General features: G+C 37.3%; 1 protein-coding gene across 3 annotated transcripts in view; it reads right to left on the bottom strand.

The window, feature by feature from the left end:
* Positions 1–23,707, bottom strand: part of LOC134540042 (threonine--tRNA ligase 1, cytoplasmic) — an 82,586-nt gene that overhangs the window by 55,393 nt on the left and 3,486 nt on the right. For 2 of the 3 annotated variants that reach the window (XM_063382485.1, XM_063382484.1), the window contains exons 2-7: positions 19,738–19,836; positions 12,675–12,829; positions 8,628–8,743; positions 7,524–7,657; positions 5,301–5,414; positions 1,812–1,955 (exon numbers count right to left, since the gene is read on the bottom strand). In XM_063382485.1, coding sequence (XP_063238555.1) covers positions 1,812–1,955; positions 5,301–5,414; positions 7,524–7,657; positions 8,628–8,743; positions 12,675–12,829; positions 19,738–19,836 — 762 coding nt within the window. Of the gene's footprint in view, positions 1–1,811; positions 1,956–5,300; positions 5,415–7,523; positions 7,658–8,627; positions 8,744–12,674; positions 12,830–19,737; positions 19,837–20,255; positions 20,520–23,707 lie in introns of all 3 variants that reach the window. The other variant, XM_063382483.1, reaches the window with a different exon arrangement.

The raw sequence follows: 23,707 nt of genomic DNA, 5'->3' as shown, positions 1-23,707 counted from the left end.
CTGAACATCCACTTAGTTGAAGATCTACATGCTCTGTTAGTAAACTGCATCACTCATGCCACTTTAGTCCGGGACTTCCTGTAGCTCTGCACAGGCTGACATGAGAGATGCAGCATGAAGGAGAGGGGTAAATGGAGTTTGTCACGAGGATATTTTTGCTTCTCTTCACTGTGGCTCCTCTCACCCTCCCAACATATATCATCACATTCTTTGCTATCTGAACAGCTGTCCCTTTTGAAATAGTAATAAATCACTTTTTTTCTTACTACAGCTTGGTGTTTCAAAGGAGACCATGTAAATCAATCTACTGACGAAAGTGGCACCAGAAAGGGTCTGAAAGAATTTAATTTAATAATTTGAATAATTGAATACTTGAATTGAGATTTTCTATCCATAAAGTTTTTTTCATAAACTCATTATCAAAAAGTTTGGGGTTTCATTTTATTCAGTCGCGTTATTTTCGGGTAAATACAGTATTACCCCGGAGCACCAGATAAATTAAAATACAGTGCTTGAAATGATAAGTAAGCAGCTAGTGTTGGAATTCCAAAATTAAATAACTGTTCAAACAACAGTTATTGTTAGTTAGCTTCGCTTTAAGAAGTTAACTGTGTCTAGGTATCTCAAATTTTGTTCAATATCACAATTAAAATTAAAAACGACCTAAAAAATCTTTCAAAACTGCAGTCGGATGGCGAGATGAAATACAAATGATCGTACTCGCCTTTTGTTGAAAGTCCTTTAAAAGATGACAGGGTAGTAATAAACTCCCTGGAATGGATGCTGTGCCTCAACTTGCCCATCTCTCCTTCACCTCCACAGATCGGAGCTCGAGGGGTGGCATCGCCGGAATGGTCATCGGGACAACTCCCATGCATCTTCGCTTCCTTCTCAATCATTATTACTAGAGAACTAGCCCTGTGTGGAGCTCTTCCTGCTGATGTACGCCAAATATCGAGCCTAGCAGTCTTAATGAAGGCTAATTCCTAGGTGCCACATGCGGACACTCGCCTCTGCAACCTCTGCACTTGCTGCTGGATGACTAGAACCGAAGACCCTCGTAGTCATGTTGAAGACAACTCATTGTCAAGTGCGGTCACTTGCCTCTGGAACCTCAACTCGCAGACGGAAGACTCAAACCCGGAACCCATGGGTGAGCCTCTCGCCATGCCTTCATTCCCTCATCCGAAAAGTCAGCATGTGCTTTGTTATACCAACCAACTTCTTCTAGCCATCTTGTAAAGTAGCTTTAGCTGGTGCTTGATGACGACCAATGAGGGACTGCATGCCATGGTCACCTGCCCGACCTCCTGATACACTCCAATGGGAGTACTGCTTATAAAGACCTGGAAGCTTCTAAGACAGTCCCGGAATCAACTACCTTCACACACCCCAGTTCAGGTTTGGTTGCATCATAAGAGCTGATTTCAGTCCAGCTGCCCACTTTCTGACACTGGCAAAAAAGTGACAACCAGCAACTTCATGTCCATAAAAATTTTAAGTCAGGAATACTAAACTAAAAAAATGTAACCTGCTAGAAAACAGGAAACAATGTATTGAAACGGAAAACAAACAGTATAGCGATAAACTTTGAGCGAACTTAGAAAGCAGGCAGCGTAATAATGCGAACTTCCAATCAAGGTCAACAGCCAGAATCCACCAGGAAAAATCTCAACGCAAGTGGATCACAGAATTTGCCACAGCAGAGAATGTCGGACTTAAAAAGACTTCTCACTGTACTAACTTCTAGACTGATTAATACTTCCGGTTAAATTAAAGCAATTAAAAAAAATAATGGTGAGGCACATTACCTTGGTGACCTTGAAGGCCTTCACCTTGCCCGTGTTGCGGACGTGGGGGCCTCGGCACAGGTCTATGAGCGGGCCACAGCGGTATGCCGTGGTCGTAGGGGTGTTCACCTTTTCGTTCAGGATTCTCACCTTGAACTCATTATACTGCAACACAGTTGTTTGAATTTAACACTAAATATAAAAGGTGTATATTTTTTTTCAACAAATGTTCTAAAATTTAGAAGTTGAAATATATTTATGAAATTGTATTTATGGAATGTGATATTTTTGTATGTTTATTTGTGAACAGTCTCTGTTTTATTTGAATTTGTGTAACTGTGCCTAAATTTGGGTATGACAAACTATGTATTAACTGCAGTATTTTTAGTTTTAACAAAAGATGGGCCAATTAAATCTTTAGATACATACCCTCAAAACATTAGTATTCAAAAGATACTACGTAGTACAAATTATATGGTGAATTGTGATAAAACCCAAATAACACCTAAATATGTACAAGTTAATACACCATTTAGCACATATAGGCTGTAAGGGCCGCCCTCGAATACGAGTCACGCCTTACGACTGTCTCCAGTAGAATACTATACAAGTGATGTCTTTATGGTCCATGTCTTCAGCTTATTGCCACATAAGACACTGATGTCCTTCATCTTTCCCCAATTCATCCTTCGTGGCCCTTCCTCCCCTCTTCCCATTCGCCCTAGCACCAAATAAAAAAAAATACAAAGAAAAAGAATGCTATTTTTATACCAATGTTTCCCTTTCCATCTTCCCAAAGAGAAAAAAGACCGCAGGCTATTTCCTTATCAATTTTTTTGTCAGTTTCTTCAATAAAAACAAGCACGCCCTTTACAGCAGTTTTGTCATGAATGAAATGTTGCAGCAGAAAACTTAGGCAAAAACAATGTTTGGACACAGTTACATCACAAAAACCCATCGAGATGGACGTGATAATTGTGTACGGCGCCAGTTCACAACAAAGAGAGAGGGAGGGAGAACCATAAACACTGGTGCGTGGCCACACGCACTCAAATACACGCACATACTTTCTTCCCTGCTCTCTCTCTGGCTGGTTTATTTTTAGATTGCCCGGAGGCAGATAGCCACGTCACTTAACGGCAGTGCAGACTGGGTGGCCACACGACAGGCGGCAGACGTGGCTTAACAGCACAGTTCATGATGCTTTACACTAGTGATGGGTCAATTCCTGTTTTATCCCGGTTCTCGGTTCGGTACCGGTTCTTAAAAATCGGTTCTCGGTTCTCGGTTCTGATTTACACAATAAAATAAATATTATTCACACATTATTTATGAGGTGTTTTAAGTAATAAACTATTTATTGTTTTCCCTACAAAAAAAGCACTAAAATTCCTGTATCCAGACTTACATCTTCAACAATTAACTGTTTCAAGCTACAGTAAACACACCACCTATTAAAAATGTAATATGTATTAAATAAAAATTAATTCAAAATAAAATAGAGAACACTTAATAAAACTAAAATTTACTATATTAATCTAGTAATTACCTCAAGAAAATGACATACACCCTCCTTTAAAACATAGGAATAAAAGGAAAATGTTACAATAATGGAAATAAATACAATGATGGTGAACTTTCAAGAATTAAAATATTAAATTGTCCATCAAACTTATTGCCTACATTGAATTCCGTTTGTTTGTACAGTCAACAGTAAATTACTGCCACACTTCTGATGCCATTTCTTACACAATTTGCTCTATTTGGCCAGAATAATTATACTTTACAAGTGTCAACAAGCATTTAGTTTGACCAGCCAATAGTAAAATACATCTACACATCCACACACTACTATACTAAAAAAAAAAAAAAAAGGACTTCCCCCTTCAAAGCAATCCCGTTTACCTAAAAGAGAGTTACTAGGCATTATGCTAGATGGTTGCAGATGCAGTGAACTTACACTCCAAAGCACTGCACAAAAAGCATAAAATTTTAGAATGCCGAAAATTATTACAGAAAATTTTAAATCAATCACTAATTCTATTAAACAAATATTCTGTGGAATTTTGCACTTTTAATTGATCAGTCATCCTTACTTACGTGTCAACGACTCAATTAACTGCCTATTTTTAAAAACAATTTGAAACAAATATGGCGTTTTTCTGTTCTCACATCTCTGCAAAGGCACGTTATAGAGTTGCACATATCTATGAACTACATCTATGGCACCTTCAACTGTTATGTTTTGATTGTAAAACGTACTTTGTTTACAGATGTGACGAGAACATTAAATATTTTCACGTGTAATTTATTTTATAGTTATAGATTAATATCATTCCACAGAAGTCCAAAAAAATATTTCATATGTGAATTGGACGTGAGTTGAGCCATTTCATGCTGCAGTTAAGTTGTAGTGAAGGGCTAATTTCGTAAAGGGTTTTGCTATACTGCCGGTACCGGTACCGACATTTTTGCTGCGGTTCTCGGTGCCGGTTAAAATGCTGAGAACCATAGGAACCGAGAACCGAGAACCGGTACCGACCCATCCCTACTTTACACTCACTGCCGAGTTATTTAAATTAAACAATTTATATTTACTCATGACATATTTATTGGAAACCTACACAGGCTAGTTATTTAAGCATATAGTCAACCACAGCAGTGCAATGTTAATTAATTTTTTTACCCAAAATGGAAATTTTCGCACATGGGTCACAGTACATTTTAGTAAATAAAATATCGGCATAAAATCTGAAACGCATACATGGATGAATACAGTAATCCAGTTACATACATATTTACTAAACCGGTGTTTTACTAATATAGAGATTTTTATTTGAAAACATTTTTTTAAAACTAAAATTCAGATATAAGGCTGAAAAAATTTCAATTATTCTTTTGAAAAGTTATAACTTCAAATTCGAACTTCGGAAGTTTCAAGATTCAGAACCCCTATTGAGAAATATTAATTTTAATATTTGTTAAATAATACACTATCATCATGAATAAAGACAATAATGTATAAAAAATACAGACAGCCCCACTGAAATATCCTTTTTTCATAAACAAAATTGGCTTGAAAATAAAAACATTAATTTTTGTCCCTAGATAACTGCACAGTTATTTCAGGGAAGGAAAAAAAAAAAGATAAAATGTAGAGTCAAAAAATAAAACTGAATCTGAAAAGTAATTAACATATTCTATGATACAAACATAACGTCGGCTTACTTCTAAAACCTCTAACTCCATTTCAGTCAATTTTACAGGAGAACTTATGAGCTTTTGGAGCACGGTTTCGACTGACAAAGATACGAGGTTTTATAATTTGTGAATAAAAAAGAGACTAAGTAGAGTTGACTTACAAGGTTTTATCAGCATATGCACTATGAAAAAAAGAAAAAATACACCAAACACATCCGGAATATAAAACTGGGAAAATCTGGACTTGAGAGGTTTCAGAAGTAAGCCGACGATAAACGCAAATGGACATCTACGCAAATTAGTGGTTACCTTAAACATCTCTAGCAGGTCTTCCTTAGTGAGTTCCAGACGCTCGAATGGCTGCTTCTCCTTCACTATGTTCTTGACGAGAGACTCCAGGCCTGGGAAGTCGGTGTTGGTCACCTGGGTTGAAAATCAACACAAGCCACTGCAACAGTTTCTCTACATACAACTGGAGGCAAGCTTACGTGGTGAATACAGATAAAACTGAAATAAAACATGTACACCTACACATCATATCACCAAAATGCAAGTCAATGCATCGGCACATCGCATAGCACTGAAATACAAGGAAAAACAAAAAAGAAAATAATAACAAACCTGATCACTGTATTTTGTCTATTAAAACGTAATAGGTATTCAATTTGTAATACTTTAATTTCAGCATTTATTTAAAAATTTGATTAATTGTATACTATGTACAAAATTTATTTAGTTTCTAGTGAAAGGTTTTTGTCATCCGTATATTGGAAAAGTAAGGAAAGTAAAAAATGTTTTATTAAAAAAATATAACTATCAGTTATTTAAATGAAATATCTGATACCAAAAACATTTCAAAAGACCTACAGAGAAACATCACACGTAAATTTATGTATAAGGATCTGGGCTTGTAGCAGTGCATTACGTACCTCTGCCCCCTTTTTTAATAACCATTAACATATTTGGTAATGTATGCCAGGTTGCGAATGCAAGTATTCATGTTACAAATTTTTAGATCATGCTTCACCTATATTTTTCTTATTAACTTAAAAAACTTTTTCATGTAGGTATTTGCCAGCCTTGTGAAGCTGTCCTTGGATTGTAGTACAGTCCTGCAATTGGTCCCAAGGTCACGCCCTTGGCGAAGTCCTAACTTTCCAACTAGACGCAGCTGGATTGCCATACCATCTGATAGCGTCATTCGACGTCTCCAAAAATATCATGAAGTGATTCACGACGGGATTATTTCACAGCTGTTCAGGGCCAGGCCACAATTGAAACATTAATTGTGTTTTTTTCAGTTTCAGGAAACTAGAAATTTCAGCCCCACGCAGTGGCAATGGCCCAGGGCCAAAGACAGAATGGCAACCCAGGTTGACCAGGGATTTTCTGAATCAGTCAGTTTAAAAATTCTCTTTTGAGCCTATGAACTGAAATTGCGGTTCCAAGAGATGAAATTAATATTATCTCTATGAAGAGACACCTGGTAATGAATGTATTGGTACGCAATCTGGTAACAGTGTTTAAGTGAAGAATAAATCAAAAACAGTTTTAGAAACTCCTTTATTTAAACATCATTATAATCTAAAAATTTGTAGAAATTAACTTATCACAAAAAAATTTACAAACATTCTTTTCGATGGCAGAACCTCAATTTATTTCAAGAATTTATTTAACAGCTACAATCAAGATTGCCTTGCCAGATGAGTATGAATCATATTAATAGTCTTGCATTAATAAGACAGTGACAAAAAAAAACCTGAAAGAAATTTAAACCATGCAATCAATCAAATATTTTTTTCCCAGTACAAAAAATTAATGTAGGTTTAGTGGTTCCAATACCTTTTTTTTTTTTGTTTTGAGACATAAAACCATAGAAATGTATTAAATGCCCGAATGTGAATAATTTTATATATTTAAGCATGATGTACATTATTCATAAAAATTAAAAGAAATCTTTAATTTTTCACAATGAATTTAGTCAAAATATATAACCGTAAATGGTTGAAGCTGTTAAACAATACAACCTTGCTCGGTATGTACGTATTATTCCACTTATTTTAATTTTTTATGACCATCTACTACATCCAAGATCTACAATTTATAATGATAAAATTTTTATTTTAAAAATACCTTAACATTTTTGCTCTATAGAAAATACACAACCAATTAAAAACTATAATTATTTGACTGTTTATAAGAGACCTTTTTAAAAAAATTTCAAAACTTTTTTATAAAACTAAAAACTTTTCTAGCAATACCAGGAAAATAATAAGACATTTTGATATAAGTCAAGTACCTTGGTTTTAAAGCACGCATTTTACGGGGGAAAAAATGTGAACGGCTCTTTCTAGCAATTAAAACCTTTTTGTGCGACCAATTTTAAAAATGAAAAAACACTTGCTTGAAAACCAATTAAGTTTTTTAATAAAATTTGATAAGCAGTAACACCATTCAAATACTTGACATAACGGCAATGATTGAACTCTGAACCGACCACCGGCACACGGTGAAAGGAAAGCGGGAACCCACCTGCCTGTCCTCGATGAACATGTCGTAGTAGAAGCCTGAGTCGATGGGCGGGCCGTAGCAGAGGCAGCCCCCGTACACCCGCTCCATGGCCTCTCCGAGGATGTGTGCCGACGAGTGCCAGAACACCTGCCTCGCTGCAACACCAGTCCACCGGGATCACTACGCTCAAATACCAGGTGTGGCTGGGCTAACAATCAAACCTTCAAATACAGTCAAATATTAAGTTTGCAAATGTGTATTATGACTTTCAATTTTTTCAAGTTTAATTCTAATTGACTATCCAGCTACATGTTCCGATTTTTTTTTTAAAGCAGTGTGAACAAGCATGACACTAGGTTGAGATTAGTTTATGTTAGCGCTTAACACAAAAGTTTTCACATTCAAAGGTAGATTCAGAAATTCAAATGCTAGCATCTGTGTAGTTCACGATCCAATAACCACATAAATATGGTGCCAGAGAGAATATTCACCCACGTGAAAAACAGGATTGCTTTTCACAAAACCACAGTCACATGTATTAATAATGGGTGTGTGGGTAGATGATATTCAAAGAAAGTAGATCGACAATCTCCTGGGCCACACAATTGGAGACAGTCAAAATCATTAGCTATGAACCTGAAGGGGACCGCCTCGCCAGGGGTGTATGTGTGTTAGTAAGGTGGAATGATAAGCACGATGCTCGCTGGTGCTTCTAGCGCGGTATCGCCTCTAAGTGCAAGGCTGTGAACTGGCAGGCAGTCTTCTCGTTGTCACAGGATAACTGTGAAATCTGAGCGGTGACCGTAACATTATATGGCATAGAAATGAAGGTAAATATGTAATGGAAGAATCTGTACCGGTTGTTTTACGCCTAAAAATTACTCTGAATACACAGGTTTTAGCCATTTTAACTCTTCTAAAAATACAGTTTTAAAACTTAATTCGAAATCAAAAGTACTCTCCGGCCCTCAGCGAATTCTTAAATGCTTTTCGTAAACATAACCCACTCAACATCTCGAGAAGTTATGAAATTGCGTTGTTTTTCCTGAAGCTCTACGCACCGTGTGTGTGCAAGGGCAGACGGAGCCCTAAAGCTATGACACCTCCGCCAAGAACACAAGTTACCTTCTTCGTCATCGAACTTGAGCAGCTGGAGTGTCGTGTCCTTCTCCAGGGGACGATCCAGGTCCCACAACACCCCGTTGACTTTTGCGATGACAGCATTGTCCGCTAGGCCCTGGCTGCAACAAGCGACGTGAGCCCTGATGCGCCGTGCCCGCTTCACAACCACTCAAGTCTTGTTGGACGTACTTTCTAAGCTTTGAGTACCAAGGCGGGTAACTATAAGTAGTTTTCACAGTGACAGGAATGTAACTCAATTTATTGATTAACTGTAGTAGTTAGAATATCTACCATAATATTCACATCAGTAGTGTTATATAATATAGACCAATCATGATTTTTAATAGCATTATACAAACTTAAGTAGTCTCCTTTTTTATAATTTATAAAGGTTGAAGATGTATTTTATTTTCTGATTGTTAGAATTATTTCAATATTAACAATAAGAGCCGGATGGAATGTGTCTTCTTTACTTAATGACTAGGCTTTACTAACCACACAATGCTGTAAATTAGAAAACCATAGGTCCAAAAGGTGGATAGGAGGCTGAGAGACGTTACATTGGGACAAGCCCAAACCTGGGATAAAATTGAACACAGCTTTAGCTTTGGATGTCATACCAATATGATTTACATTTTTTTAATGTAAGTAGGACCAGTCAACACCAGGCACATTAAAGTCACCAAGAATAAGGATATTATCTCGGCAAGTGGCAAATTTTTCTTCGAGCTCTTCAAAGTAGGCACTATACACTGCAGGTGATGTATCAGGTGGAATATAAATATTACCAAGCACTAGGGTATTTGTTTGAGAGGTTTAAACTTTAATCCATACAGCTTCAATTACTGTATGATCAAAAACATGGGTTGGGAAAGCAGATTTAAATTTATTTTTGATGATAGCAATTAATACCCCTCCACTTTCCTTCATTGTTAAGGCTGGGTCTCTGTCTGTTCTAAAGATGAGGTATTTATCATCAAAGTAATGCGAGTTAATGCTATTATTATTAAACTAAGTTTCAGTAAGACAAATTATATCGAAATCATTAGCTGCTAAGTTATCGTAAAACTCAATTGATTTTGATCTTAGACCTCTCACATTTTGATAATAAATGTCACACACACATGCACATGGACTAGACAGTAGAGACAAGGGCCAGGCGCTCCTCAAGACGCTGACGTGGAACATGATGATAAGGATGCCTCGTTTACTTTTGACGACGTAGCAGATGACTGCGGTTTTGTGAGGTTTGTGCTATCGGTAATGATAGATGCTTGACTTCTGGCTTGATCATACCCGAATACTTGTTCATTGTGGAGTCTACCCCGAAACTCAGTAATTAAGCATCCCAAAGGCCTAACCACAGTATCATAGTCCTTCTCGTGAAAAGCCACAAAGAATGATGCGTATGTATTGTATTTAGTCTTGAGCTTGGCTACGCGAAGGTAGGAGATATCAAGTTCACCTTTAATATAAGATGTGACTTCACTTTCAGTAACTGAAGGGTCGAATCAGAGACAAACAGGGCTTTAGATTTAAACTGCCTAGGGTTCGCTACGGTTTTCAAAGTTGATGTGGTTCTAACTCCAATTTGCATTTCACATTTTTTCTCAGAATGTTGCACAGTTTTTGTTAAATTATTTTTTGATTTTTGGTGAAACCTTACTTCAGTAAATCCTTCTTCATCTTGCTGTGGTTTTGTTAATTCATTTGCTTTAGTTAATACTGAATTCATCTGAGCTGACGGACTATGGACTGGCTGATTTTGTACACTCCTGGCATTCTGTTTCCGCTGCGGTGATGGTAACCGGCTATTGTTCACTGACCTAATTACCGCTCCCTGTTGTGTAACACAGCTGTAGGTCGCCTTGCCTGGAGATGCATTAACAGGATTAACATCATGTTTTTGCTGTGTTACCACAGCATTAGTGAGCTGTGATAATTCACTTCTTGTGTCATTCAATAATGTTTTTAAAATACAATTTTCATTTCTCACTTCTTCCATTTGTACTGTGAGTACATCCAGCTTGGCGCATATTTTTTCTAGTAAAGATTTCGCTCCAGGAATTACATTAATTGAAGATTCATCAGTCTGACGCCTATCTCACAAGATAAATTTAGGTCAGTGTCCTTTGTGGCAGCTGACTTCTGTTTGATCCCTTATCTTTAGTAGAAAATAAGGCAGAAAGCGATCCAGCAATGGAACTTGGATTCATGGTTTGAACAGTATTAGTAGTTTGGCATTGAGAGCATAAAAAGTCTTTAAACCGTTATTTATATTAAAGAGTCCCTGCTCGTTCAGCACAGTTTTCATGACATTTAACTGAAGTGCAGCCCGCACAATTGATGAAAGGTTATATTTACCTATTCTATAGGTGTTGCAAACACAACGTATCGTATCATATCATATCATTTTCAACTGAAAAACCCCGGAAATCTAGAGAATCATCGTACAAACTAACGTTGAGCATGAATTGCCAGTAACCTAATTGTGTAACAAGAGCTAGAAGCAACAACACGTCCGAAACACGTCCGTCTGTCGGGAGACGACGAGCTGTACTGACTGTATTAGGGGATATATATATATATATATATATATATATATATATATATATATATATATATATATATATATATATATATATATACACACACACACATATATATTCTTATACAACTTGTGGTGTTAAAAAGGAAGTATGTAGTAGTACAATAATGTGGTTCAAAAAAAGTTTGGGATGACCCACAAAAAAACTTGAGTCCAAAAAAAATTAATTGATAGTAATACTTTAAATCTAGGTTAAATATGTTAAGGAATTATAGTTAATATTAAAATATTTCTATTTTAATTACCTATAGTAATATTATAAAGCTGAAGAGTTTGTTTGTTTGTTTGTTTGAACGCTCTAATCTCAGGAACCACTGGTCCGTTTTGAAAAATTCTTTCAGCGTTGGATAGTACATTTATCGAGGAAGGCTATAGGCTATATTATATTATCAATAACATTAGGGATCCTTACTAAAAGTCCAATTTAGAATCAAATGCGTTGGAGGGGGTTGGATACAACATGCAATACACGTACGAAGTGTGTGTTTACAATGCCGCAGGCGCTAGAAGTTTATTTCCTATTGTCTATTAACATTGTTGCCACGCACTAGATGCCTTATCATTCTTAATTTTCCCATACAAGTAAAAAACACCCGTGTGATATTAACAACAAAGCAATCAGTACCCTCATATAGAATACAGAGAGATAGTGTGAGGTATATATGTAGATATAAAGAGATAAATACAGTTAGAGAGATGCATAGATATATAGGACTATAGATGTAGATAGAGATAAATATATATTTAGAGACATGGATAGATTATTTGTATATGTGTAACTACTTCAAACATATTACAAAACAAAACTGAATGAGGCATTGCAATGCATGTCGAGCATTAGCTAGATAATGGAATCTTTTCAATATTAGTAATCCCTTATTTTTCAGTTTTTTTTCTATATTGCTTTATAGAGTCTAGATTACATACAGACCAGGTAAATAACTATAAACTGGCAGAACAACGTCTGTCGGGATCTGAAAGTGATATAAATTATTTTGCACACTTGACATTCAAATTAAGAAGACAATTACTAACTACATCTGATCTCTAAACAGTTCCCCTTCACCCTGTGTTCAGCCCGGGCAACACTGGGTACTGCAGCTAGTTATTAATAAGATTACTTATTACAGCTGAATATTGTAAATAAGATGGTATCTATATTAATAAAAAAAAATTCCTTCTATCCGTAGAACTTGTAGCATAGACGATAAGACCGCTAGTCTTGTTATTTGGTACCTTCTTTCTCCAGGCAGTGTAGTTTTCCCCTCAAACAATTTTTCTTCTTCAAAATATGAATTAATTTATTTTAGAAATTTTCGTGGCAATCACATTGACAAAGTAATGCTGTATTGGTTGAATACGGTGTCTCTGGCTTGTACTCGGGCAGGTGTAATGCGCAGTAGCAAGGCACTGGGGCGTGGAAAGCGTGTGTGGCCGCCCACCTGATGCCCTTGGCGACGTCGTAGGGCGTGGTGCGCCACGACTGGCCCTCCACCTGCTTGCCGTCGGGCAGCGTGACCCTGATGGGCTCGGGAGTCCTCGCCTGCAGCGCCGCCTCGTGCCGGGCCTTCAGCCTGTCCCACAGGGCCAGGCGCTCCTGGAACACACACACGCCTCCGCTCACACTCCACAGCATTCTACAACACTTTCCTGCTTTCATTTTCAGTCCAATTTCCTTTCCAAAACAGAACATTTCCGTGTTATTGTTTATATTTTTATAAATACTGTTTCGTAATACTTACTCCACCAAAATAGTTTAACTGTATACTGCATTTTTTAAATTTAAAATAACTGGTAGTAGATCGGTATAAAACTGATACATCCAGAACAATGATTTTAATTGGTAAGCATTTGTGTTATGAAAGTGATTCAATAAGACGTGCACAATAAAACAAAAATACTTCGGTACAATTTTTGTCCAGAAAAAATTACATTCCTTGAATTTCAAACACTGAAAGATTACTTTTTTTTTTTAGTGATTTGAATTAAGTTTTGGTCAAATGCTGCTTAATTCCACTATACAACTTGCAATTTGGTTTTATTATGGTGTATGAATTAATTTGCATTTGGGTGTTATGCTGTGTACTGACGAGATGATTTTCAGTGTTATTTCAGATTTTTCGCAATCCACCATCTAATCTTGTCCCGACTTATTACTTGTTCCCTGTCTACTGATCCCACAACAGAGAGGCATGTAATAACAGTTATTGCTGAACTTACGCCCAGGTTTGAGGTGGTATGGACACAAGTTCTTGTGCCGCCAAACTTACGAATTTTTGCAACTAAAACAAAATTGACTGAGTTGTCTTGTTTCTGTATTCACATCAGTTAAGATTGTCAGAGTTTAGTTTACAAAAGTTTGAGCTTAAAAAATACCCAAAAAATGTCTCTCTTGCCAGTCACAAAGGAAAAAAAAATTTTCTTAGTAATAGCATGTAGATCAACCTAGTTGACATTCTCTTTGTTACAACTTTACACTGGACTACCAATCACGCTTGTTGACCACAAAAATAGTGAAATTATCGAAGAAATGTGGTTTTGATAGACCCAATCATTCAAGAAGTATGATTTCGGTAGACCCAATACTGAATAAATATGATTTGGATAGACCCAATTATTGACGAAACATGGTTTCAATAGACCCAACTAGAGAATGGCAAATGCAGATACCACAGAACCACTAACACCCACTGTAACATAATGTAATAGAGGGTCAGATAACCAAAATTTTTGTTAGCAGAGACTGTAAAGACACCGAGGAACACACAGACTGTTTAAAGTGAGACAAACTTGTCAAAATGACAATCAGCATACTGTGATTAGTCCACCAAAAGGAGGAACATACGATCTTATATGACTAGGGTTCACCAGAAACATAAGGTTATTCAATTTCCTTCTTTAGAAGTATTTTTAGAACTCTTGAAGTGGCCGTACACATATTTGCACACAAGAAATTTCTTCTATTTTGACTTTAATTCAGGTATAATATACTTATTTGCAGCTCACAAGTAGTTCTGGACCAGCAGCTAGAATTCACTACCGGAGCAGCTACGTCGACTATCGAATCATTCGATTTACAGAGAGAAAGGTTAAACTATTTAATGAAACTTTTTCAAAAAAAAATGAAAAAGACTTGCAAAATAATAAACCCTGGCTTGGGCCTCAATTTTGACAAGAAATTTCATCAAAATACTGCCCTCCTTGTTAAAATTCATTAAAAAATTAATACTATATACCGTATTTACTCGTGTATAGCGCGCACCACGATTTTTGCAACTAATTCCAAAGAAAAAAAAATTGAAATTTTTTTTTCCCCCATAAATAAATTTTACTAACATTTTGTGGTACCTGATTATTTAAATTGATGTGTGGTGATGCGTCAGGAAAATACATAAACTCTGCTGTCTAAACGGAAGATAATGAAGCGCTATATCGTCACAACTGGTACATGGAAGGAAGGAAGGAAGGGAGGGAGGCGTGCCGCGCTACGTTGCTAAGCTGGCGCGGAGAACTTGATGACTCACCGGTGAGGAATGGAGGAAGCGAAGAAGATGCCGGGGGGGGGGGGGGGGGGGGGGGGGAACTGGTGACAACCAAGGAGCATGTAAGAAGATCTGGAGTGGACATGTGTAGGGCGAGAGCGAAGCTAGCCGGTTGCGAAGAAGGGTTGAAAAGAAAGAGGAAGAGAGCGTATTTCTACTGCAAACGCAGCCCCAGCCCACTTGTCCTTGAGGTTTGAGTGGCACTGGTGTGCGGCTACAATGGTGATTTCCTGTAGCGCATATGGCTGTACAAATCGATGGAATTCCAAGCCGGATGGCGTTGCTTTTCACATGTATTAAAGATTTTTTTTTTTCATTTGTTAACTAAATTAATTCCCAAAACTTTTGAAGCATCAGAAAAAAGTGGCAAATTTTTTAAACGGAAGTAACTAATCTTCGAACTTTTCGAAAAACCTAAGAAAACTATTTAACAAAGAGAAGTTGTTTCAGTTGTAAGTATAATTCATTACTTTTTTCATAGATTTCCAAAACACGACAGATCTGGGAAAAAGCGACAAAGCGGAAAAATTGGACTGCGTCTCCGAACCATGCATTGTGTACAGTGCATTTTGAAGACAATTGGGTCTTAAGAAGCGAAAATCTAACTCGATTAAAGGATGATATGGTGTTCGGTATATTAAGGTTTCCCTCAAAGGAACGGTTTCACAATGCTTTTAAGATATTAGATAAATCCCAACATAAGTTTAAAACATTTCTCTTAAAAGTGTGCTTCGTAGCATTAAAAGACGTGCCTTAATTATTTTGCAAATTTATCATTGTTATGGTGACGATGTCAGGGGTTTTCGTATTTTTTTTAGAAATATAGTACAGTATGTATTAGCAACTACGTTAAGAACTGTAATTTTATTCACACAGAGAAAAAAAATACAAAATGCTAAAATTTGGCGTCTGCCTTTTTATATCTTATATAGGCTTGTTATTATATGTGTGTTGTAACATGTATAAAAATGTTAAATATATTAAACAATATTTGGTAATTATATATATTTAAAAACTTCTATGTACGCTACTTGAAACTACGTGAAAGGTTTTCAGTCTATAAAGGCCTATTCTATGATTTTTTAAAATCATTAATTCTTATGCAAACAATTAATAAAATTGAAAGTTTCTTACATTGTCAGTATATGCATAGCATTACAGTTATTACAAACAATTCTCTACCAGTGTTTAGCTAAGGTTTGCATGTTACGTTGGTTGAGTAAGTAGACTGGAACATGAACATGATATTGAAAAGACTTCTAACTTCTACTAATACACGTATATTACAAGAGATTGGTAATAGATTAAATGAAGTAAGTAAGAATTAGTTTTTTATAAACGTTGTGTATGAAATTATAAAATTTGAGAAGTATAATAACAAAAAGAAGTGCGTTACGAAGACATATGTCGGTAGTGTTACCCACTGAAACATTATTCCCACTTCAACTCTCTGTAAAAATAAAAGTATGGGGTTGAATGCGTCAAGAGTGGTATATAAATAAAATTTGAAGCTTCTTCCTAATTTCATACGCAGGTGTCCCCCACCTATAGTTGCAAACAAAAATTTTTCCTCAATGTTGAAATTTACTCTGCGTATTCACAAAAAAATTTGGCAGTAAATAGGTATTTAATTTTTAAAAATGAAAGTATTCATGTTTCGAAAAAAAGATTAAAGCGGTGTGGGGAAGAATGTTTACAGATAATCCAGTAAAATTTTCAGTTTGATTGTTTTGATAGTTTCGGAGCTGCTGCGAGTTTAGTTTGGAGGATTTTATGGCCGCGCGAGACAAGTTTGGCTCGTTTTCGTTTTCTTCCAGCGTAGGAAGCAGGGAATAAACGCCGATACCCGGCTTCACCTCGCATCCTTTGCTGGCCTTCCCTTGTCCTCTCCAGATGTATTACTGTATATTAGCTCCATGGTGACAACATTCTCTCTTTCTCTCTCTCTCTTTTTACTAGCTTCTGAGCTGGCTATCTGTAAAGGGGGGAGGTCTAAAAATAAACAAGAGACCATGATGTGCGAGCTTGCGCGCGCGCGTGTGCGTGTGTGTGTGTGTGTGTGTGTGAAACAGAGGCCTTGTTGCTTGTGCGTATGTGTGGGGGCTGGCCAGAAACCACACCCGTCACCCGGCAGTTAACGACTTCCACTCCTCCCCGCCTCCCCCCCCCCAAAATTTTTTTTCCCGTGTATAGAGCGCATCCTTATTTTTTTCCTTTACTTGAGGGGAAAAAAGGGCGCGCTATACACGAGTATATACGGTAGTTTATTCACATGTTAAATGACTATAAATTCTTGATTATTAAAGAATAGTTGAACTATTATAAAGTTTTATTTTTTATTACCAATGTGAATTAATGGAAATTCATTTCCTAAAAAATGTAATTAATTTAATATTTAATACTACTTTAAGTAAACATAGAAGATAGAGGCCTACCTAGTATGAAATAATCCAATGGACAATGGACAATTAACAGTTAAACCAATTTGCTCACATCATACCTTTCTTCAAAATACCTCTCCAGACTAAATTACTTAATCACAGCTAACAAAACCTAAATATTACAAAATTTTAATTTTTTGTTATTTCCATGTTAATCCATAAGACTACATTTAACAATATTTTTTATCACACTAACATAAGTTTGTAAATTTAAAGAGATAAAATAAATATAAACATTGTTGTAATTTTTTTTTTGCCTACGTTAGTTTGATGTAGAATTCTTTACATTAATCTGTGTCTACCTCCTGCCAAGTTCTTAGCTCTGCAACTTGCATTATTCCAGTTTCCCCCAGGTCACCTGGTAAAGATGCAAAAAAGAGAATACAGAAGGTCTTCTTTATCCAAAGTATTTCCGCAAAACTAGCAAAATATAGTAGGTTTCAAATTTAAAGAATAAATATTAGAGCAGAAGTAAGATAAAGTGTCCTAAATTTCTCATTCGACAAACGACTATCTTTTCAAGCCTTGTAACACTAAAAGTCTTGATAATTTTTTTTTTTTATAAATACAAGTGTAACTTGTTAAAAGGATACAATATAGCATTTAAAGTGTAAATCACGCATCCTGATTACAGTGCATGTACACTATGTTACTCATACAAAAATGGAAGTATCTATTTACAAGTTACCTTGTAATATTCTATCGTGTGATTGAACTGATATTAAATAAAAGTAAATATGAGGGATCTATGTAACATTAGTTCGTTAATAATAATTAGGTCTCAAAAGAAAATTGTCTAATTAAATAATCAATGTAATGGTATTTATTATATTTATTCTCAATTAATCTTAGAGTAAATTTATGACCACTTTTAATTAATAATCCACTAAGTAGACATATTATAGCAAATAAACAGAAAAAGGAAATATTATTTTAAATCAAATTACATGCAAATTTACCTATCTCGATGACCCATTGATACTGATGAATTATTCATCATTTACTTGTAAGTACGTGAGACTCTAAAATGATTAATAATTTTAATTTTTGAAGAAATATGCTCCGGCTTAGTTCAGGGTAGGGACAAATGAGACATTGTTCTCCCAAGACTTCTGGTCTTGTCCTCGACCTCTTCAGGATACTCGTACCGTCTTGCTGCAGAACAAAAAAACTAACTACGACCCAGGAGGAATACTACTGAAGACCACTCTTCTGGACATCTTTCAGGATGGGCTGAAAAGTCTGTATATTGGTTGTATCTCACCAGCGTCGACAGGAATCGCTGCATGCAGAAGATCGGTCGTCTTGAAGCACACAAATGCAGATTACGATTCCCTATAGCCCGTTTGGGGTAAAGTCCAACTGTCTTTACTGAATACTGACAGAAAAGCTAGCTAAATATGCGATCGCAGCGTCTCTTCTGGTCCTCTGCGCACAATTCCCGCATCCAGGAACTGCAGAATGCACGGGGGAATTCCGCTCGTTTAGCCGATCCAAATTTCCAGTCTCTCCTTTTTTTATCACTCTCAAACAACCAAAAATGTCTGCCCAGCGAAACATACCAACTAGGAGGAATAAATCAACAAACTCTTTCTTTACCTGAAGAGAATGCAAAACTTAAAGACTCTAACTAATAGCGCCCATATGCTGAATCGGTCATAGACAGAACAATATATATGAATTAATTTTGATAAAGAAGAATAACATAACAAATATCGCTGACACCTATTTAATTGTGGCGTATCTCTGGGTCATCGCACTCAGTATTACCATGCATTAAAGACAATATTTATACATATTCTTAGTTATATAACAAAACATACATGAATTTAAACATCATGATAATAATAATAACAAACATGTAAACATGCTTCAATGGTTACAACCTTTGTTAAAAAAAATGAGGTGCAGTAGCCATGCAACAGTTAAAAATAAATGTATCTTTAATGCATCCGCTTACCAAATGCAAAGTAAATATCCTTACTTAAAACCTAGCACTTTTTCTTGGTTCTTTATTGATAAAGCATTAAATACTGAGTAAGAAAGTAACAAATACTGCTGAGAACGACACCAACTAGCAGCAGGAGGAGGCAAACCGAACTAGCGAGTGAAACTAGTGACCTAGTGCAGACACTGGCGTAGTCCACCTTGCAATCTGACACAATTACACTGGACTACCAATCACTCTTGTTGACCATAAAAATAGTGAAAATATCGAAGAAATGTGGTTTTGATAGACTCAATCATTGAAGAAGTATGATTTCGGTAGACCCAATTACTGAATAAAGATTTGGATAGAAATTATTGAAGAAACATGGTTTCAATAGACCCAACTAGAGAATGGCAAATGCAGATACCACAGAACCACTAACACCCACAGTAACATAATGTAATAGAGGGTCAGATAACTAAAATTTTGGTTAGCAGAGACTGTAAAGTCACGAGGAACACACAGACTGTTTAAAGTGAGACAAACTTCCAATCACCTGCACTGTGCAGTAACAAATTTTCCATTAACTCACCTGGATGTACGATGGCCATGGGTTCAGCTCGCTTGCTCCCGTTTTGCCGTCGCCCGCTTTGTTTTTCTTATCTTTGAATTTCTTGTTGGGCTTCCCAACCTGCAACAGTCAGCAGTTGCCCGACATGGTCAGCACACAAGCTCGCAATGAAACTGGGGCAAAACACTCATAGTTCTGCTGTCAGCGCTCCCGCACACGTAAGCTTCAGATGGAAAATAATTACCTAAGCCAGACTGCCATCTTACAGGTGACAGCTACGAATTAATAGAAGACATCTTAGATCCAACAATTTCTATGCCATAAATTTTTTCATTTAATTTTGAAAATTTGCCTTCTTTAAGAGAATTACTAAGCACATATCATATTGTAGCAGTAAGTCACTGTTGACTTCCGCCATGCCAGTAAATTACATACTATGCTGCCATGAAGCCACAGTTAATATGACCCAGGAATTGTTGAAACGAAGGCGTCCTCGAACAGCAATGCACTAGCCATGCGCGCGCCAGGCGGCAGCTCACCTCCGCTGCCGGCCGGAAGCTGGCGACGTGGCGGTACCAGCGACACGCGTGCGCGAAGCCGGCCGCGGGGCAGCCGCCCAGCGCCTCGAACACGGCCAGGTCGGAGGCGCTCGGACCGTGCCCGGCCACGTAGCTCCTGTCGGCCAGGAGGCCGTCCAGGCGGCGCAGCCCCGCGGCCGAGCGCAGGTCGCCCAGCGAGATGCCCGCCATCGCTCCCCTCGCCCTCGCCCTCGCCCTCGCCCCGACTCAAGGTCCCGCCCGGGCCTGCAACAGGCCACCCACCCTGCGTCCCGACTCCACCGTCTCAACACTTCTGAACGTGAGCCTTCGTAAGAATAAACTCAATACACGCACCCCCTAGTGTACTCTCAACCACTGTGGTTATTTATCAAATGCAACAGAGCAACGATGAAGAGCACCAGCATCAGTGTCTGTGCACCTGCAGCTCTGCAGCATCAGCCGTGGGACAAAAGACAGCTTGCAATGAGCGCCGTGGAATCTGAGGTGCAGAGAATAGCCGAGACCACAGCTGAAAACCTAGCACCTGTAGCAATGGACAAAGGTTTTTTGTTGAAATTTGTGACCAACTGTATTTAGTTGTTCCTTTTCATTCATGCTTCATAGTTAGAAATTATAGCAACTGGACTACTTCATCCAGGAGCTTATACAGAATTTTAATTTCTGGGGGGAAGGGGGGAGTAAATAGAACCACTTTGCCTGCTGTTTGCTTTTAAATTCATTCCTTTTGTTGGTGGGAATGATAAGATTCATTAGGATCCGAGGGGAAAGGGATGGAATACATATCTTCTCCACTGCGTAAAAGCCCTGACTTTTATCTATAAAATTCAGGTTTACGCAATAGAGGCATGAACGTGAGCCCCTAGACCATGACCGTGTCAGGTTTGACAAGCGGTACAAACATGCACCTTGGGCAGATGGAAGGAAACAGACATCTTTCGAAAGTGTTCATTCAACCTGGGAGACATCAGCCCCATACTTTGAGTGACCACGTTTCGACGCTTCCAATTCATCCGCTCAGGGCACCATTTGGAATGTTACAACATTATCAACCAGGGAAAATTATTTTTAAAAAAAGTTGCCTTGGCAACAAAAAATAATGGTGACCTAAAACTAAACAAATGTTTATTCAAACTGACTAAATATCATAAAGACTTGGAAATTTTTAAAGTGTTTGAAGTAGGACAATTACTGTGTTTGTTGCATAATAACTGAGGCACAAACATTACTAAGTTATTCTCTGCAACATAGAACCCATCACTTGAAAGTTTGCAGAAATACAAAATATCATGAGAAATATTTTTAAAAATATACTCAATCCAAAATTGTTATCACAATTTTTAAAATTGACAATCCCCTCAAGCATATTTAACTAATTACAGTGAAATGTCTGGAATCAAGAATTCTTTGGTTTGCCACATTCTGTGAGTAGACACCAACAGAGCTGCTGTACTTCAGATTATTTGGTCGCATAACTGCGCTGGAGTTATTGGTTGTCCGAGAGATCATCGATAGTGCCAGTTTTCATTTCAGTACAGTGCTTCCTGTTTTCTAGCAGGCATTTCACATTTGGTATTCCCGTTTAAACTATACTGACATTCGTAAATCCAGCAAAATAGCTAATTCTGAATGGTGGTGGTCCCAGACTTGCCAGATTTAAGACCTTTTACTGTTCTTACTTCCTATCCGAGATTATACGACCAAAATCAACAGCGCGGCCATCCCTTTCTCATTCTCAAGCACACTCAAAATATGTTTGCAACACTAAATTTCATCTCTCCAACCAGAGATGACTCAGTGTCTGAGCTACAACATGCATGAAGTTTCTCCCAGTGACAAAATAAAAAAAAAGTACAGAAAACCTGCAGCCCCGACTGACTTTATGAATACATTGAATATCTGTGTGAAGGCAACCACTTATTCAAACTAACCTTTCAGCAAATAAACCATACACAAGTGTCATTACAGCTGAGCAAACAGAGCTAAGCACACACATTAAGTTCCCGCGTAGCACCAGAATAACAACGAACATAAGTTTCTCAGCTTTTGTTTTCAGAACATCAACTTGAACCATTTATGAACAACTAGTTAGTAAACGTAAACTATCAGGGCTGAATACTGCCCGGGGGGATGCATATTCATGCTTCAGCTACCAACAACTATGCAGTCACAACACATTTTGTTATGTCGTTCTTGAAACTTTACTCCTATGATATTTGTCAAAACACAAGAGTGGGATATTAACTATCAAGGGAGACCTAAGATGCACATAAAGTTCTGCCATTCCCGATTACACCCGAACAATTCACCTTCGGCCAACTTCGAGATTTGTTTTATTTTTGCGCAGGAAAAATGAATTCAAATATTAAAAGTGGTCGGTTAGGTTAGCTACATTAAAATAAACAGAGAAATATACATATATATAAATAAACCCACGGTTGGCCGAAGGAGAATTGTTCGGGTGTAATCGGGAATGGCAGAACTTTATGTGCATCTTAGGCTTCCGTAACTATCAAGTTGCCTAGTTACGGGTATGTTTGTGTAAGGCAATGCTTATGCCAGCCTTCCCTATCAAATTACAAGCAAGCTCGGTGTCACAATTCCATGGAAAATGTCTCTCTAGGAATCTAAAGCAGCAACCAACAAGCATTTTTTTTTACTAATAAAACCAATTAACAGTTAATATTTCTCCTTGGTATTCATTCAGTTGCGTGCGATCAATGTGTTATTCAAACAAAAACACTTATTATTTATTAGTCATTTAACAAATTTTTAACGAACATTTTGAGACGTGCTGAGATAAACTTGGTCCTTAAATGCTGTTTGCAAAAAGGTATCTTGCAAAAAAAAAAAAAGCAAGCAAATAGGCAGAGTGATATCGACTAATTTATCAAAGAGCGTACTTTATGCAATGTTTGATTTAATTTCTGAACTTATGTATATTTTTGGGTGTTCAATGAATTTTTTTTTGATCATTTATATGTTTTTAATGGAGTGCTCTCTGTGGCTGTGCACATCCGTCACGTCTTTCGGCTGAACAGCCAATAGCACACACGGTGCTGATCTGCAGTTGCATCGGCACTGATTTACCCCGATCTGCTGCACGTCTGCAGTCACATGACAGGCGGCCTAGCCAATCAGGACGCCAAACCACAATCGGCATATGCAGGGCCGGTGCAAGGTAAATTGGCGCCCTAGGCGAAAAACCTTAATCTCCCCCTACCCACCCCACGGCTGGACACCCCCAAAAAAATTTTCCTTGCCTCAAAATACATCACGTAAGCCTAAGATTTTGTCAACAATCAAATATAAGCAGGCTTGTGTTTTTTTCACTTTTTTACTTATTACAAATCATAAACAGGTCATCGTGGACTTTAAATAATTACTTATATCAATATAAACATTCCAAGCTGTTACAAAAATCCATTTTCATC

The sequence above is a fragment of the Bacillus rossius genome, chromosome 16 (assembly GCF_032445375.1).
Source record: "Bacillus rossius redtenbacheri isolate Brsri chromosome 16, Brsri_v3, whole genome shotgun sequence".
Classification (NCBI taxonomy): Eukaryota; Metazoa; Arthropoda; class Insecta; order Phasmatodea; family Bacillidae; genus Bacillus; species Bacillus rossius.
Note: the sequence above shows the minus strand (reverse complement) of the source record. Positions and strands in the feature narration are given on the sequence as shown.